The following is a 19,161-nucleotide window of genomic DNA, read 5'->3' as shown; positions in this document are numbered from 1 at the left end:
GAATTGGAAATCTCCCCATTACTATAAGGGCCTCCAAGTTTTAGAGTTATCAGCTGGTGATATAAGAAGAGTGCTGTGAGGTGCTGAATCTTTGAGACAATCCCTGAGTGTATCTGACTTAATACCTTACCATACTTGGGACACCAGCCCATTCTCAGTTCCATTCCAGTGTGGTGGAATGTAGATTTCACTCAGTTCGGGAGGGCTTTTGTGTCACATTGTGGTTCCCTATCCCCCGTTTGTCTTTTAACTTTAGGGTGTTTCTTTCTATATAGGCATTTAAAACTTTTATGTAGGGGCTTTCCTGGTGGTGCAGTGGTTGAGAGTCTGCCTGCCGATGCAGGGGACACGGCTTCGTGCCCCGGTCTGGGAAGATCCCACATGCCGCGGAGCGGCTGGGCCCGTGAGCCATGGCCGCTGAGCCTGCGCGTCCGGAGCCTGTGCTCAGCAACGGGAGAGGCCACAGCAGTCAGAGGCCCGCGTACCGCAAAAAAAAAAAAAAAAAAAAAAACTTTTATGTAGTTGAGTGGTATGATCTTTAAACCTTTACAAACAGAATGTCCAAACCATGTAAATTCATTCAAATATATTTCATACATACCTATTTACTTAAAGACTAGAAATTGGCTTGCTAAATCTAGTTTTGTTACCCTAGATTCCTAGTCAGAAAGGAATGAGTATAGCTTGTTGAAACTAACAAGGAACCTATAGAAATGCAATTACATATCCTGTAGAAATGTAGTTTTTTCTCAAGTCTTGTCTTAACATATATTTCCAGGTAATATAATTATTTCATCATAACTTTCAAAGTGTAAATATCTAAACTTCAGACATTGTTTATTAACTAATAACACAACAGAAGCCTCTGTACTTTCTTAAATTAATGATGTAACATGAAATTGGTTAGGACAAATGACTAGGCTAATTTAACTTCTTTATAATTTTTCCTTTGCCTTTCTGTGTGCTTTTAGAACTTGGTAATACCTACAAATGTGTACCATATTCTCTTAGGGAAGTAGATCTAGTTGAAATATTTGTACAAGCTGTCCTTGTTTCCTCCAAAGGAAGATTGCATAAGAGAGTTTTAAACAGTTGTGTGGGGTGACCCATTTTCAGGTCGTCAACAGTGTAATTACTGTTAGAATGTGCATTAAACATTTTGAGAGGTAGTGGCTCATGTAGAATAGGCAAAGATTCCTTTTTGAATTGTATAGATAGTTGCAGAATTATACAGAAGGGCAAGGAGATAAGATAAATCCAACTTCACTGCTCTTTTTAAACCCTGCCTCTATAGTATCTAGGCAGGCATACCCTTCTTTCTGAGCCAAATTTTGAGATGTGCAAATTTAGATTAAGTATTTTAATGTTTAGCTCTTGGAATTTTAAAATATATATGTATATATACTTCTTTGTTTAATATTACTATGTATTTTTTAATTGTATAAATGCTCCATATCCATAGTAGGAATGTAAGAAGGTCCAGGTGAGCAAAAGTAAAGAAAAATTAAAATGTCTTATAATCCTATCCCTCAATAGATATCATTATTTGCATAAAGTGCATAAAAATGTACTTTAAAACATTTTTCTATGCATATGTAAGTGTATATGCAATGTAATTGGACAGGCTCATCTTTGGTATATACTCCAAATACAGTTTTAGAGAGTTTTCAGTAGTTACATGATTGCATGAGGTATACCTCAAAAAGTCCTTTTAGAAACAGTTTACATCTTTAAGTAAGTTTTTTCCCCCAAAACAGCAATAAACTCCCTCAACTCCTCTTTGGAAAGAGAAGGAATATAAACAGACTCCTGGGGAAGTTATGAGCTTACTCTTACAATGCCACCATTGTTCCAAACATCTTAAGCTCATCTTTTGGAATTTTACATTCTCTTTGAATATCACGAGTGATGGCAAATCTTGATGCTTTGAAGCTGGATATAAATTCTTGAAATGGCTAAAGGTCATTTAATTCTAGAGAATAAGATGAATTGAAAAACAAAGTAACATCAGTTGAAATCTAAAATGATATATGATTGTGAAAGTGACTTAAGTTTAAGGTTTATGATTTTCTTTTAAACTGGCCCTATGGGCTCTTTCAAAAGGAAAGTATAAAACTCCTTTAATCAATTGTAATGTCATTGAAATATTTGCATCGTTTTCCAGAGAGACTGCTTTGATGTAAATCATATTTGAATCTTTAAGTTCTGATTTATTTTAAAGTACAGACTTTTATCTTTTTCATTCAGAAACACTCCTAGAATGCTAGCAGTGCTGCTGGGTGTGTCACTGTGTAGTTAGGCGAATGTGATTGGTCAGTGGACTGGTTCAGGAAAGAGTGGGAAGGAATGGTTCTGGCCCTGGTTCTCCTTGACTGTGAGAATGATACTTATCAGAACTGTTGTTTCCTCTTCTAGAAAATGAGATAATGGAATTAAATGAAGTCTGCATGTTTGATATTGACCAATGTATTAAATACTCAGAATATATGATATATGGCATTCTACCCGATAGTTAGGAAGGCTGTGTAAGGCTTTCACTAGTTGGGAGGAAAAAAGCAACACATATAAAATACTGCATTTGCTTTAATGACAGCATTTCCTTGCTTTTTAGGAGAAGTGTGAGTTAGCAGCTCAGTTGAGGAAGAAAGAGTATATGGAGGAGATAGGCTTTTACAAGAATTGTATTTCACATATTGAGAATAGAGTCTTTACAAAGCTTCAGAGATGTGAAGGTGAACATAAGGACTTTACAAATCCTCTTTCGAAACCCAAGTAATGCCCAGCCCATGAAGATTATGTTATACGCAGAGGAGTTTCTACAGAGACTGCCATATTCCATACTTCTCCAGATTCACAGTTTTCAGTCGTTACACGTGTGCTCATCTACTAAGGAAGAGCTTTTATCCGTCAAAGATAAGACTTGCAGTTGCTGTGTGGGGAAATAAAAATGAGTGATCTCATATATACAGAGGTTCACATGGAGCAATTTTTTATAAAAATTAAAAATAATCGATAAGCATAGGATACAAATGGTTTTGTGTCTAATCCAAAGAATGCAGATTAAGAAAATGAGAGAATATATGACTTATCAAATTGGCAGATTAAACATTGTTGGCAGAGGTATTATGATGTAGCCAACCTAACAGTATATATTGATAAAATTTTGTATCCTTTGAGTGATTTTACTTAAAATAGGGAAATACCCAGAGGTGTACACTAAGCTTAATATACAAGAGTATGTAAATTGCAGTGTTTTTTTTTTTTTTTTTTTTTTTTTTTTTTTTTTTTGCGGTACGCGGGCCTCTCGCCGCCGTCCGTGACCTCTCCCATTGCGGAGCACAGGCTCCGGACGCGCAGGCTCAGCGGGCATGGCTCACGGGTCCAGCCGCTCCGCGGCATGTGGGATCTTCCCAGACCGGGGCACGAACCCATGTCTCCTGCATCAGCAGGCGGACTCCCAACCACTGTGCCACCAGGGGAGCCCCTGCAGTGTTATTTTTAACACTTAAAAGTTGGAAGCAACCTAAATCACCCAGTTGATAATAAAGTAGTTAAATTGTGGTACATTTTAATGGACAGAATGTTTCACAACCATTCCTCATCTTTTAACACCATCTTTAAAGGAACGCATAGGAGGGAATTCCCTGGCCAACCAGTGGTTAGGACTTGGCACTGTCACTTCCAGGGACCTGGGTTCAATCTCTGGTCAGGGAACTAAGATTTTGTAAATCGCACATGCAGCATGGCCGAAAATAAATAAATGAATGAACGAATAAATAAATAAATAATGGAACACACAGGAAAATGTATAACATTATATAGTGTAACAATAATTTTTTCCATGCAAATTCCAAGTATGAATGCCAAATATTGGCTAGAGTTATCCATGGCTGTTAAGGGAATTAAAACCATTTTTCTGTAATTCCCAAATATTCTACAGTAAGTTCCCTTTTATTACAAAAGTAAATATTTAAAAACATATGGCAAGTGCATGTCTTTTGAACGTCCTGTCTACATCTTTGTCTGAGTCTATGCTTTTCCTGTCTTTTGTTCTAGAAAGCCACCAAGCAATCCTTGGCCAGAATTCTCACCTGGTAGCTTGCTAAGGGCCTGCTGGCCCCCATGTTTCCCACCACACTCCTTTCTTTTTTACCTTCAGTTTTAATTATTTGTGCGTGTAAGTGTACCTACTATTTCCTTTGTTTCTCTGCTTACAGTTTAGTTTACTCCATCTTGGAATAAACCTTTAAGTATAGCTATTCTACACTCCTTTTCTTCCTTTCCCTTTTCCCTTCCCTTGTTACCTTGAGCAATTCTTATCTGCTTCTTTTTTCAGTCTGACTCCTCCACTTATGTTTCCCTTTGTTCCATTTTTCTCTTCATATGAACCAAGAAGGCTCCCGTTTACAGCTAATAATAACAGTAATACTTTTTTTTTTTAACAGAAGGGGAGGGGAGAGTCTGTTCTCTTATTTTCAACAGGCAGAATTAAGCCTCTTATTTTTTTTATTTATTTTTAATTTTTAAAATTTTATTTATTTTTTGGCTGCGTTGGGTTTTCATTGTGGCACGCGGGGGCTACTCTTTGTTGTGGTGCGCGGACTTCTCATTGCGGTGGCTTCTCTTGTTGAGGAGCCCGGGCTCTAGGCACGCGGGCTTCAGTAGTTGTGGCTCACAGGCTCTAGAGCGCAGGCTCAGTAGTTGTGGCGCACAGGCTTAGTTGTTCCGTGGCATGTGGGATCTTCCCGGACCAGGGATCGAACCTGTGTCCCCTGCATTGGCAGGTGGATCCTTAACCACTGCACCACCAGGGAAGTCCAATAACAGTAATACTTTGGATAAACCTCACCCAAGGGGGCAAACTTATGTCTTCTGATAAAATACAACATAAAATACTAGATTTAAGCCTTTCAGCCTCTAAAGCAGCGGTCCCCAACCTTTTTGGCACCAGGGACTGGATCTGTGGAAGACAGTTTTTCCACGGGGGGCGTGGGGGCTCGGGTGGTTCAGGCGGTAATGCAAGTGATGGGGAGTGGCAGCTGAAGCTTCGCTCACTCGCCCGCCACTCACCTCTTGCTGTATGGCCCAGTTCCTAACAAGCCACCAGCAGTCCATGGCGGGGGTATTGGGGACCCCTGCTCTAAAGGTCTTGAAAGTACCTTGAAAAGTTCCCTTCAAGACCTACAGTAGTCTCCATCAGATCTACCTATTTTACTTAAACACTAGCATTCAAGAGAAAATTTTAAAGTTGTCATTTCATCTTATTTTTAAATGTCTACTGACTAAGTATATTAATAGACATGTATTCTGCTAATTTCAGATAGAACTATAGAGTATTTTAGAATCTTTTGTAGATAACCTTAAGACCAGCCTGGGAACTCTGTCACCATTTATACTTTTTTAAAATAGAAAACTCTTTTGTAAGAGCCAGCTAACAAGTCTAGAAACTCACTTTTGAAATACTCCCTGTGTGTATCTCCATATTAACAGTGAGGAGGCCCCTCTCAGGAGCAGGCTATATGTGCTGTGTGTCTGGACTGTAATTTGATGATACCAAAGCTGATTGTGTAAGAGGAATTGTTGAGAACAAGATTCTGGAGAGACCACTTAATGTGTTTGCCGAATGTTGATAGAATGGCCAGGGAAAAAAACCAGTCTCATTCTTCAGTGTAATTGATGTCAATAGCATATGGCAAGAGCTAGCCAAGTCCATTTGAGTAAATAGAAACAAAACGAAAGAGTCATGGACAATAACAAAAATTAGAATGCTATTTTGAGCTATACCAATGGCCTTTACAATTAGGTCAGACTGTCATCTAAATAGAATGGTTTTAGGTCATTCTTTTCCAAAGGAAACTAGACTAGATAACCTGTCTGAGTTCCTTCTAAATTTCCCAATCTGCCACCAGTTTTTAATTAAAAGATATTCTGATAATCAGTGCACCATATTCTTTTTACTTGTGCCAGTGATTAAAGGAAATGTTTTCACCTTTTTCATTGGCAGATTCACAGACTCTTCTGGCATAATACATTTTTTATTTCACTATGGCCAGAAATTACCTCACAGTATTTTTGGAATGGAGTTTTATAACATATGGTATGACTAACTGTAGAACTTAGAATATTTACCATTTACTTTGTGTCTTCCTAGCTGGAAACATTGTACAGTTACTCCCTCAGGAACTATTGTGAGTAACTTGACTGAGCCCTGCTTAGTCAGGAGTAGACCAGGATTGGGAGTAGAGAGTAGTGTGTCATGCATGAGAGGTTTGGGGTCAGTCATTTAACAAAGACTACTTGAACCACTATATTTCCACAAATAGAATGAATTCTTAGACTGAGGAAGCAAATTCCATTAAGATCACCTATATACTTCTCTACTTTTGCAACCTTGGGTTTGAATTTAGTTCCTGTTTTAGTTACATTCTAGTAGAAAAGTTTCCTAAAAAAATTTTTTTAGATAATGCTATGAGAATGTAAGCCGTTGTTAAAAGCTCTCCTTTTACTGGAGTTTTGAAAATGAGATTTTTCAGGATAGATTTTTGAAAAGATTATGTCTGGCAGCTGAGGCAGAACCTACTTTCTCATAAAGTGGATACATCTTGCATCATGTCTTCTAATCAGCTCCACAAATTGATCAGATACCAACTGTGTGCAGGGCATTATTCTAGGTGCTAGGAATACAGAAGTGAACAAATTGCTCCCTTCACCCTTAAATCCTTTTGTGGTGGGGGGGAGATCAAACAAAACTTTAAATGTCTGAGAGCTTTATGCAGAGAACTGATGGGATAGAATTGACATGATAGCTATCTTAGATTAGGTATTCAGGAAGGGCTTCTCTGGCAAAGTAAAGTTAAGCTGAGGTTTAAATGAAAAGGGGAAAAAAGCCAGCCCTGATCCTCCAAAGTCAGGGATGAGAGCATTTTAGGCAGAAGAAATTGTGAAGACAAAGACCCCGAGGCAGGACCTTTGCACGCTCAGGGAAGAGAGATGAGGCTGGGAGGCTGGGTCGAGAGCATGTGATATGAGAAGGGGTCCAAGTGGCAGGCAGGGCGAGGTCCTGTAGAGCTTTGCTGGCCAGGTTAAATGGTTGAGTTATATTCTTTTTTTTTTTTTCTAGGAGTTTATTAATTAGTTTATTTATTTTTGCTGTGTTGGGTCTTCGTTTCTGTGCGAGGGCTTTCTCTAGTTGGGGCAAGCGGGGGCCACTCTTCATCGCGGTGCGCGGGCCTCTCACTATCGCGGCCTCTCCTATTGCGGAGCACAGGCTCCAGACGCGCAGACTCAGTAGTTGTGGCTCACGGGCCTAGTCGCTCCGCGGCATGTGGGATCCTCCCAGAGCAGGGCTCGAACCTGTGTCCCCTGCATTAGCAGGCAGACTCTCAACCACTGCGCCACCAGGGAAGCCAAGAGTTATATTCTTAATGTAATGGAAAAAAAATCATTGCAACGTTTTAAACAGGCTTAGTGATCACTCTGCTGTTGTGGGGAAAGAGTAGAGATACGGGTGGTTTGGATCAAGGTGCCAAGGTTGAAAACTGGTGTATTGGATTGGCCAAAAAGTTTGTTCAGGGCTTCCCTGGTGGCGCAGTGGTTGAGAATCTGCCTGCTAATGCAGGGGACACGGGTTCGAGCCCTGGTCTGGGAAGATCCCACATGCCACGGAGCAACTAGGCCCGTGAGCCACAACTACTGAGCCTGCGCGTCTGGAGCCTGTGCTCCGCAACAAGAGAGGCCGCGACAGTGAGAGGCCCGCGCACCGCGATGAAGAGTGGCCCCCGCTTGCCACAACTAGAGAAAGCCCTCGCACAGAAACGAAGACCCAACACAGCCAAAAATAAATAAATAAACAAATGTGGGGTTAAAAAAAAAAAAAAAAAAAAAAAAAAAAGTTTGTTCAGTTTTAAGTAAAGATAAAAGACACATTTTTTATTTTCACCAATAATTTTATTGAACAATTATTCACTAACCGAATGAACTTTTTGGCCAACCCAATAGATACACATTACTTGAAGAAATCTATCTATACAGAGGAAAGCATACAAATGAGGCTGTTACCTAGAGGAAGAGAAAAGGAAGGCTTTACTTTTTATTTCTTGAATAGGAGATTTTGCTACTTGCAGGGAGTTGTCTAGAAGAGAGGGAAAGCTTGGTGATGTTGGATGTCAGGAGGAGAATTAAAGGAGCAATGCCTTTGACAGTGTAGGAAGGGACAAGATCAGAACACAAATAGAAGACTGGTACTTGAGAAGACCATGAACATGAGCATTTGAGCAAGCTGTTGAGGCAGGAAAACTTAGCATGTGGGGGGGTGGATTTTGTTGGGGATGATGAGGGATCCTGCCAATTGGCACCCATTTTCCAAAAAAAATGGACAGGGCTATTAAGTCAAAGTGAGAAATGGAGGGGCAAAGGGAGTGGGACATTTGCAGAATAATGGTAAGATGTCCAAGTCATTGGAGAATGGGGGAGCAAGCTACTAGAGAAAGAAGAGAGGAAAATTATAGGGGATGTTGAATCCACGAAAGTTGTTATAGAGCATACTTTTTAAAACTGGTATATTTGTTTACTCACATCTCTCCTCCCTGCCAACCCAATAGATATAAACTCCATGAAGGCAGTTCTTGGTTCTGTTTTACTAAAAATCTGTCTCCCCAACTCCAGGCTTCATACATTGCCTGTTCTGCAGAGGAATATCTGTTGAGTGAGTTAGTGAATAAATGAGTGAATGCCTATTTAAGAGACATCCTCAAGTCCAAGTAAGAATTGTGAATGATTGGTTTCCTCCAGTTGTAGATGGGTATTTTGGAGGGGAGAGGGCAGGGGATTTGCAGAGAATTGCCAGAGAGTGATGATGGTGATAGCTTTTAAACCTAGTTAGGAGAAGACGTGAAAAGGATGGTGGTAGGTAGGAATAAAGAGGGAGGGTGAGTGGATTAGAGTTCACAGGTGAAAGAATTGTTCATGGGGTGGGAAGCTCTTTGACAAGGATAGGAGACTGTAGTGGGAGAGGGGATGTCTGAATTTGTGATTTTGGAAGTGAAGCTATTTGTAGGGATGCCAGACTTCAAGGCATGTCCTGGGAGTGTGAATGAGATAGAACCGAGGAAAGATCATTAAGAAGAAGCTTAGAGAACTGAGAGGCCCCAGGGTGTGAGGAGGGTAGTCTGTGTAGGTAATGTCACTAAAAATGACAGGAGTTGGTGGGGGAGAGACTTGGGGGCTTAGGTGCTGAAGTTGTCAATGATGAAAGAAGTCAGTAGTCAAATTGGCCCTGTCAATGGCCCTGTCAATGAAAAACCTGTTGTTAGCAGTTTGTAATATCTGAATTTATTCAGCTTCATCTTGCTGTATAGCCAGAGTAAAAATAATAGTCGGCTTTGATTTCCCTTCCCCAGGCCACCTCTAAGGGGTAACCTTGCTTTTGCACATGCTTGCTTCTGTGAGAAGGTTTGTCCATTTCCTTCTTGAAGCTGGCTTATGTCAGTTTTAATTCTGCCTTTGGCAATTCATTATTATATAATCTTTCCATTTGCTGTATTAAAGTTCCACCTAACTTGCTGTTTAGGTTAGTTCCTACTTGAACTTTAATTCCTCTAGCTTTTGAGCTGGTTGGTTAATCTGACATCTTCTGGGCATAAAATTCATTTTCCCTTTAGGATTGGTGGTATAATGAAAACATATATCCTTAGCTTCATTTTTCTTTAGTTAAACTGAAATTCTTTTAAAAACAAATAAGGGTAATGTCTTAGTTCCCTTGGAAAAGCTTGTTCACACAGTTCAAGATTTGTTCATATTCTTGGTGTTGGTGAAAACCATATTGCTAGAAGGAACTTTGGAGATTATATCATCCTGTTCCCTTATTTGAAGGATTGTAAAAATGAGACTCAGGAAGGCGGAGATATATTACTACTAACTAGTTGCAGAGTCTCCCTTCTAGCTTCCAGTCCAGTGTTTTTTCCATATGCCAAATGCAATCAGAACAATCTTTTAATAGTAAATATTAGAGTAACTGTATTTGCCATTTCCAGTGTGATAGGGTTATAAAAAAAACTAATATCCCATAATCAAAATACCTTCTAATGCTCTTGACAGTTCCTAAAGGATTAAGAGATGGATATGTAGGGGCAGATATTTTCATTTTTAGGATGAGAAAAGTGAGATGAAATTACTTGCCTGAGCTCATGAGTTACTGGTCACATGCTGTGCATATATTCATTAAATCTTGGTGACAGTCCTGTGATATGTGGATACCATTATTTAACCCAGCTTTATGGATAAGGAGACAGAAAGGCAAAGAAATACAGTAGGTCTAAGTGAAACTTAGGCAGTCTGACTGGAGCCTGATCTTTTAACCACGACTTTGTGTAGTAACAGTGGCAGAGACTTGAAATTAGGTCTCGAAATTTCAAGTCCAGGGTGTTCTGTCCATACTCTGCTGCCTCTGACCATGAAAATAAATCCTGCCTGATTCAGACAGTGTGGTTATGTGAATGACCAGGAGAGTGAAAGATAAACTATGGAGACAGGAAAGAGATTACAGTCTTCCAAAAATGGAAGTGCAGAAGAGTAGATTTAAGGCTGCAGGCTTTGGTAATCTGCTAGGTTGGTAGAAGAGTTACGCTGTTGAAGGATAACACTTCACCTTTTCTTAGTTATAAATGAATAAATGAACTTTTCTTATCCATCCAGCCCATTCCTCAGATTCCATATTATCAGAGAGAAAGGAAGAAACAGAAAAGAGGACCCCTTGTTGAGTTTAGATCTCCTGAACACACACAGGATCAGTTCAGAAGTTCCCATGACACAGGGCAATGAGAGTGAGCTCCTTGCTTGGTTCCTCACCCAAGAAGAGACCGGCCCAGGTCCATCTCTCCTGAGTAGGAAAGGCTCAGCTCTCGGAAGAGACTTCTGCCCGGGTGCAGGCTGCCATGGGCTGGGCCTGGCTGTCTGAGGTAAGATGAAAATCTATCTGAGGGTGCACTAATGCACAAAGCTGGCAGTATAGCTGTCACCAGTGAAGCTGGCAGCATCCCCACCCCTTTTTTATCTGGAACACCCTAACTCTGATCACCTCCTGCATGCTAGGAATGGAGATCCAAGTTATTGCCCTTAAAAGATTTATAGTCTGAGATACTTCTAGGGGAGATAGGATTTAATCTTTAATAAATATATTTTAAATAATTATATCTACTTTAAAAATAGAGAATTAATCAGTTTCATTCTGAATGGTCTACTTTATGTGGGTATTTGTCCTGAAGATAGAATATCAGAGTAATTTAATATATTCATTTACTGTTTTCTCACAGGAATTCATAAGCTTATAATTAAATCATATCGGCCACAGCTGCCTCAACCATCTGCAGTCCAGGTTCATTTTAGCTCTGGGATAAAGTTTTCATTTTTGCCTTTCGTGCTTTTCACCCTATTACCTTAAGGTAATAGGGTTTCATGAGTCACCTTGTTTGACCTCATTTCTTCAAGATTATTCTGGATGAAATTTCTGGATAGATGACTGGCCCTTAGGTATTTCATTCTATCCACAAATTTGATCACTAAAAATATCCCCACTTGTAAACGGAACAAAGATGGAAGTATAATTAATTTTTGCCTCTTTCATGTACATATTGACCCCAATATCAGTTATTCGAAAGTGTACAACTTTGTACAGATCCCCTCCTGGGATTGGACACAGAAACAGTCTGAAATAAAAAACAGTTTTCAGCATGACTCGGCACAGCATTATTTACTTTCTCTGTTTATTAGCCTATGGGACAAGAGATTTGTTATTCTAGAGGTTGAGTATTGGAGTGGAACAAGCAAAAGCATGGCATATTTTTCTATTTTAATAAACTGTGCTTTTGTTTTCTAAGATATGTAGTTTTTCATCAACTAAGCATGGTTTGGATTCCTCCTCCAGAATTATAAATCTCCTGATTCCCTTCTGATAAAAGATGGAGGACAGAGGTGATAAGCTTTTTAGCTAAACATTTGTACCTGTTGTCCCCTTTTTTATAAATGCTTGAGCCATGCCAGAGAATAATTGTCCAAAAAATTTAAACAAAGGAGTTCTGAATTTTATCTAATCAAATCACTGAAATGTTATCATTAGAAAATGTCTGGTAGTGAATAAAATCTTAAATCATATGGATTAAAGGTGACTTGCTGCTTCCCCTTATCATGTTTCCATAAAAGCAGTTTTCAAAATATGTTCTCTTAAAATATCTTCAAAATAGTTCCTGGTCAAATGGAAACAAGTGTTGGGAAAATTCTCTTGTTGCAGACAAATTCATTAATGTGGTGATAGCATTGCCAAAAGGAAGGAAAACATGCCAGGGCAAACACACTCAGTCCTGAGAATGTTCCTTCTCTGAATTCCTAGCCTGTTCTTTCTCTCCTCCCCTCCTTGTGCAGAAGTTCCATGTTGCCATCATTATCCAGAATGTAAATAGCTTTGCCAGAAATGCTGCCCACAGCTTATCCAAGGACAAATGTAAAGGAGATATAGATATATACAGATATAGATAAATCTAACCCTTTCCATTTATTTGCGTTGGGTATTTTTCTAACAGTAGAAAAAGCCTGGTATAGGAAGAGATGATTGTAGTGTGGAAATTGTTTTTTAGTAGAAATGGTCTGGCTGTGCTTGTTCCTCAATGGCAAGTTTATAAACTCCATTTCTGCCTACTTTGGAATAGTCAGTGGGTTGTGTGTCTCTTTGTGGTATTTTAGCTTGTTAGTAACTTTGTATTATATTCTCCAGAATACTTATGTACCTAAAAATGTGCCTCACAGAATTAATTTCCCTTATGGACTTAACCATTGGCCATTTCCCCTTAAGTCCTCTGTTCTCAGAGGTCTGGCCATTGTTATTAAATCCTAGATTTTAGAGCTGATGGTCCTTTTACAAACAGAGTAAGAGTGGAGGTTTTGGAGATCATGTAGCCCAGCTGCAGGTAAAGAAGCAGACCCACAGAAGTGTAGTGACCTGATCAGGGCCTGCAGTTAATAGCAGAGTTGGGACTAGAAGCCAAATCCCTATTAGTACTTTTCTCTTTCCAGTCCGATTCTGCTCTCCACCTCAGAGCTCAGATGGGGTTTTATATTTAGCAGGGGCACTGGGGACTGGGCTCCAACCCATTTATTACTAAAGAATATGTTTACTAAGCCCTTTTTGGCCCTATTTCTTATATAGTCTTGGACTCAACCAAGCCAAAATCTAGATTAAATTGAAAACAGTGTGGAAACTATATTGATTCCAAATGTAATCTCCAGACCTTGTACAAGGAGGGAGGCAGGAACCTTAATCTTTCAGAGACAGTTTTGATAAACATTTAAAGCTTTTTTCACCATAGCTATTTCCTTGACTTATACCTTTGAGGTTCCCTGTGACATCAAATTATTGAAGCTTCATTCTTTTATTTTTTTAATTTTTGTTGAAGTATAGTTGATTTACAGTGTTGTGTTAATTTCTGCTCTACAGCAAAGTGATTCAGTTATACGTATATACATTCTTTTTTCATATTCTTTTCCATTATGGTTTATCATAGGATATTGACTATAGTTCCCTGTGCTATACAGTAGGACCTTGTTGTTTATCCATCCTGTATGTAATAGCTTACATCTGCTCACCCCAACCTCCCACTCCATCCCTCCCCTTGGCAGCCACCAGCTTGTTCTCTACATCCATGATTCTGTTTCTGCTTCATAGATGGGTTCATTTGTGTTGTATTTTAGATTCCACATATAAGTGATATCATATGGTATTTGTCTTTGTTTCTGACTTACTTCACTTAGTATGATAATCTCTAGTTGCATCCACGTTGATTCAAATGGCATTATTTTGTTCTTTTTTATGGCTGAGTAGTATTCTATTGTATATATGTACTACATCTTTTTATCCATTCATCTGTCAGTGGACATTTAGGTTGTTGCCATGTGTTGACTATTGTGAATAGTGCTGCTGTGAACATAGAGGTGCATGTATCTTTTTGAATTATAATTTTGTCTGGGTGTATGCTCAGGAGCAGGATTGCTGGATCATATGGTGATTCTCTTTTTAGTTTTCTGAAGCTTCATTCCTTCTAACCCATTTCCATTGCTGCGATCCTACTTCTGGTATGGGGTGGGGGTGGTTTAAAAAGGATAACAGAGAAAATATCCCCACCACTAAGAACTAAGCACTGTTGATATTTGTACATATTTGTTTGCAGTTTTTTATCTATGTGCACACTTTTTAAAATACCAGGGCAAATAATATACAAGCACATATATCTTTTTAGTATGTGTGCTGCCAAAGCAAGAGCTAGTTCTTTTTTAAAGGAATATAGTTTTACAGATAAATTCATCTTTAATCACCATTCCTCATTCTGTTACCTATTCCCACCATGACCTTGGCCCTGCACCCTCACTAAAATAATTACTCTTATAAATTTGGTATATGTTGGTCCAATACAGTTTTCTATACTCGTTACCATAGAGAATATGTAGTGTTGCTTCGTTTTAGTTTATGTAAATGGTATCATGCTGTAAATATATCATCCTGCAACTTTTTTGTTTCCCCTCAGCTTTGGCTCTATCCTAATTGATACATACTGGCCTCGTTCACTACGTTGGCTGTATAGGACTCCCAGTATAAGGATGTACTACAGTCTCTCCCATCCCTTGTTGATGGGGTTGAACTTGGTTCTTGGCTTTTATAAACACTGCTGCAACAGATATCCTCGTAGGCCGCCTTGGACATATGTATTAGTGTTTTTCTGAGGTTCGATAGAATTTTTATTCTGCTTTTTCCTCTCTTAACATTAAGGCATGAACATTTCCATTGGCTTAGTATAATCGCCTCATAAACACATACCTTGTACATCTAGACTTTGAAACATCTTGAATGAAAAATGAATATGAAATGGTAATTGGACACAAATCTTTTTGCGTCAGAGCAATTTAAACATTGTATGGGCTCTCTTGATAGTAGTAAATAAAACATTAAGCTATTTCAACACAAAAGATTAAAAAACAAAAATTGGAAGCATGATTAGTACTTGGAGTGGCTAGAGCATGTGAGGATTGGAATGTCTGGGATTTCATACAGTCTCATCCCCGTTTTCTAAGTCTAGAGAAGTTTCTTAGATTTTTGGAGATGACCTCTGTCACACCTCGTCCTTGAGGATCTTCCTTTGATGCCACTTGTCTGCATCTTTCCTGACATCTTCCTCTCCTCATACATGCTTCCCCTGTCACCTCTTTTTTTTTTTTTTTTTAAGGGCTTCAAATGCTTGGCTTTTTTTTTTTTTGGCTGTGTTGGGTCTTCATTTCTGTGTGAGGGCTTTCTCTAGTTGTGGCAAGCGGGGGCCACTCTTCATTGCGGTGCGCGGGCCTCTCACTGTCGCGGCCTCTCTTGTTCTGCAGCACAGGCTCCAGACGTGCAGTCTCAGTAGTTGTGACTCACGGGCCTAGTTGCTCCGCGGCACGTGGGATCTTGCCAGACCAGGGCTCGAACCCTTGTCCCCTGCATTAGCAGGCAGATTCTCAACCACTGCACCACCAGGGAAGCCCCCTGTCACCTCTTTTTGCACACTGCAGTTATTTCTTTGTGTGTCTTGTCCCATTGCTCCAGTGACCTCATTGGGAATAGAGTACTGTCTTTATTTGGTTTTGTTCCCTAAATAAGCACAGTGCCTGACACATAGATGTTGACCAAATATATTTTGAATGAATGAAAGAGAACATGTAAGATGGGGGTGGGGTGAGGGAGGGTGGGATTGGGTCGTGGTGATAGCCACTTAATAAGGAACTTCAGGGCTTCCCTGGTGGCGCAGTGGTTGAGAGCCCGCCTGCCAATGCAGGGGACACGGGTTCATGCCCCGGTCCGGGAAGATCCCACATGCTGCGGAGCAGCTAAGCCCGTGACCCATGGCCACTGAGCCTGCGCGTCCGGAGCCTGTGCTCCACAATGGGGGAGGCCACAACAGTGAGAGGTCCACGTACAGAAAAAAAAAAAAAAAAAAAAAAAAAAATAAGGAACTTCAATTTATTGAAAGGAGGGTACAGAATAAGGAAGTCTAAAAAGGAAGTAAGGGGACTTCCCTGGCGGTCCAGTGCTTAAGACTCCGTGCTTGCATTGCAGGGGGCACAGGTTCAGTCCCTGGTCAGGGAACTAAGATCCCGCATGCCGTGTGTCACGGCCAAAAAACAAATAAATAAAATTAAATTTAAAAAAGGAAGTAAGGCGATAAGGATGACAAAATGAGAGCTTTGACAGTGGATCTCTGCTTTAGAATACTGTCATTTGCTTGTATACAAACTGATTAAATCACTGGTTTTGAGTTAGAAAATAATTTCTTTTTGGAATTTAAATATCAATATATTTGTTTAAAAGTCTATACATACTTGTTTTTCTAGGAATAAATCAAAAAATTTGAATCCCTGACAGATATAGCCATCTTACAGAATTTTTTTGAACACCTTGCCTAATTTCTTTGTTGCCCCAAGTTTAATCAAAACTGGGTTTCCTGGAATGAGTAGACTAAAGTTAAAGGAAATATTTTGGTCACTGTTCTTATGAAATCCTTTGTGGTTTGGAAGCGGTACTCCTTTAGCATTTCAGCAGCTTCATTCATGTTCCGCACATGGTGTAGCACAATGATACCAGTAACTGAGCTTCGGAAGGAGAAGTTCAAATGCAGAACCTCCACATTTAGTGATTGAACAATAAAACTTTGGGGAGGAAAGTCAGATCAGCTTTCTTAACTTTAATCATGGCACTAGTTATAAACCATTTAGTACTATAAATTTTCTTGGCAAGTACCTTCATAGCTCAGAAAATAATTTCTTGTAATGATTATTTTGTATTAGAAGCTGCATTTGCTCTCAAAGTTTGCTCTCTTTGCTCTCAAAGTTTGCTCATTTGATTAGTAGAACTCTGATGTATTTTAAGTAATTGACACAGCCAGGAGAATATAGTCTTACCAGTAACCAAAGATCTAAGATGGAAAGTAATGAGTTATCCTAATACTGAAATTGTTTCCAGTACTGAAATACTTTAAAGCTAATTGTTCTCTGGATACTTTTTGCTGCTAATTAACATCTCTTTTTACAGGATTCATGAATAAAATTTTCCATCCCAACATTGATGAAGCGTAAGTAACTGTTTAAAAATGTTTAAATCTTAGCAGCAACTGCTCTTGGTTAGAGTTCATCTCTCTGTTATAAAAAAGCCTCAATTATCTTTTTGGATTTTAACAACAGATAGGACTATAAGAATGGTCACTTCCGTTATAGAATCCAGGACTACGATATTCTAACTTGTTCAGGGTCCACTATTGGACTGCTTGGTTTTTTTCCACTGTCATGAATGGGTCCTTCATTTCTCTTGATATCCAGCTAACATTTGTAATATTCCATATCTCTGTTCTCTTTGTATAGACACTGTCCAGAGATCTGTCTTCAGTGTACAGATTATATTATTTTCAGCCCTTAAAGTATTTCTCAGTCCTTGAGAGTAAAGCAAACAGTTAATGAATCTTAATTATCCCTTTCTTTCCTTCTAATATTTTATTAGTGATATTTTAAAATATGATATCAGTGCCTCCTATTTTATACTTCCAGTGCTATTTAGAATACTATTTATCCTGCAGTTTTTCCTTATCATGGCACTAAATTTTGATATTACACACACGCACACACGTGCATACATATGAAGTATTCTGAACTCTGAGAGGTTGTATGTATATATGTACATCATGCCCCATTGTCCTTTAATACTTTCATGTATCAGTCATCTTAGCAAGGATGTTCTCTTATGTAACTGCAGTATAGTTGTCAGATTCAGGAATTGAATATTAATGCAGTACTTTTTCATCTACTGCCATATTCTGGTAATGGACTTTTTAGCACTTTTTTTTTTAATTCATTAAAGGATCCAGTCCAGTATCATCTATTGCATTTAGTTGTCATGTTTCTTTAAACTACTTCAATCTGAAACCATTCCTCAGCTTTTTATAAAATTGACATTTTTAAGGAATAAAGACCAGTTATTTCATTACTGTCCCTCAATTTGGGTTTGTCTGATTTTTCCTTATAATTAGGTTCAGAGTATGCTCTTAAGGCCAGAAAACCAAAAAGTGAGATTGTGTCCTCCTCAGGGTATCCTCTTCGGAGGCGCACAAGTTTGTCTGCCCTGATAACCAATGTTAATTCTCATCACATGGTTAAGGTGTTGTCTGGTTTCTCCATTGTATGGTTACTGGTTTTCCCTTTCAATTTCTAAGTAGACACTTAAGACTTTGTGTATATTCTGCTCCTCATCATGTTTTCCCCAATTGGGATTCTTTGGGGTTTTTTTTAATGATCTATTAAAAATATTTTTCCTGATGATTAAACTAGTTGCCAGATACATGCAACTAACTTTCTAATTTTTTAAAAAATGCCATTCTTTCCATCTGTTTCAGGTCAGGAACTGTGTGTCTAGATGTAATTAATCAAACTTGGACGGCTCTCTATGGTGAGTTTGGCCATGGAATATTTTTTAGAGATGTTGAGACACTGCCTAAAAAAATGTTGTTTGGATTTTCTTCTCTGGTTTAAAATGTTTTGTTGGGAATGGGAAGGGATTTTGAAAGCCGGGTGGGCAAGTTTAATCAGTGAAAAAAATGTTTTCTCATGAGTACAGACTTTGGTTTAGCAGTGGAAGTTTGAAATTATCTGGTAAGATTCTGAAATTAATGTATAGTGTTACACATATGCAGACACACAAATACATATGCAGACATTTTATATATGTGTTATTCTGAAGCACATTGTATACATGTTTATCTGTAATGCCTTTTAGTTTTGGAAAAAACTCTTAGGAATGTCCCTTTGAAATGAGATGATGTATTAAGAGGTTTGGGGGATCATCATCTGTTTCAAAGGTGAAAACTTTGTTATGAAGCAAAGAATAATTTAGCCTTACCTTCGGTGCTGAAATTGACATATGATCTCTTACAGTGAATCAGCACGTAAATTGAGATCACAGAGAGAGAGAAGCCTTATCAGGCCTTGTAACTTGGTTGGGGAGCTAAAAGTATTTTTAAATATATTTAAAGTTTATTAGGGATACAACAGATCAATCTGTTCTCCCCACATGTCCAAGTTCTCAGGCGTCACAGACTCTCCCTCTTC

General features: G+C 38.9%; 1 protein-coding gene across 1 annotated transcript in view; it reads left to right on the top strand.

Annotated features, from left to right (window-relative positions):
- UBE2H (ubiquitin conjugating enzyme E2 H) overlaps positions 1–19,161 on the top strand; it is a 107,010-nt gene that overhangs the window by 63,957 nt on the left and 23,892 nt on the right. Inside the window, exons 4-5 of the mRNA XM_081243795.1 lie at positions 17,099–17,138; positions 18,450–18,502. Coding sequence (XP_081099921.1) covers positions 17,099–17,138; positions 18,450–18,502 — 93 coding nt within the window. The remainder of the gene's footprint in view (positions 1–17,098; positions 17,139–18,449; positions 18,503–19,161) is intronic.

This window comes from Mesoplodon bidens (genome assembly GCF_964165515.1).
Source record: "Mesoplodon bidens genome assembly, chromosome: 9".
Classification (NCBI taxonomy): Eukaryota; Metazoa; Chordata; class Mammalia; order Artiodactyla; family Ziphiidae; genus Mesoplodon; species Mesoplodon bidens.
Note: the sequence above shows the minus strand (reverse complement) of the source record. Positions and strands in the feature narration are given on the sequence as shown.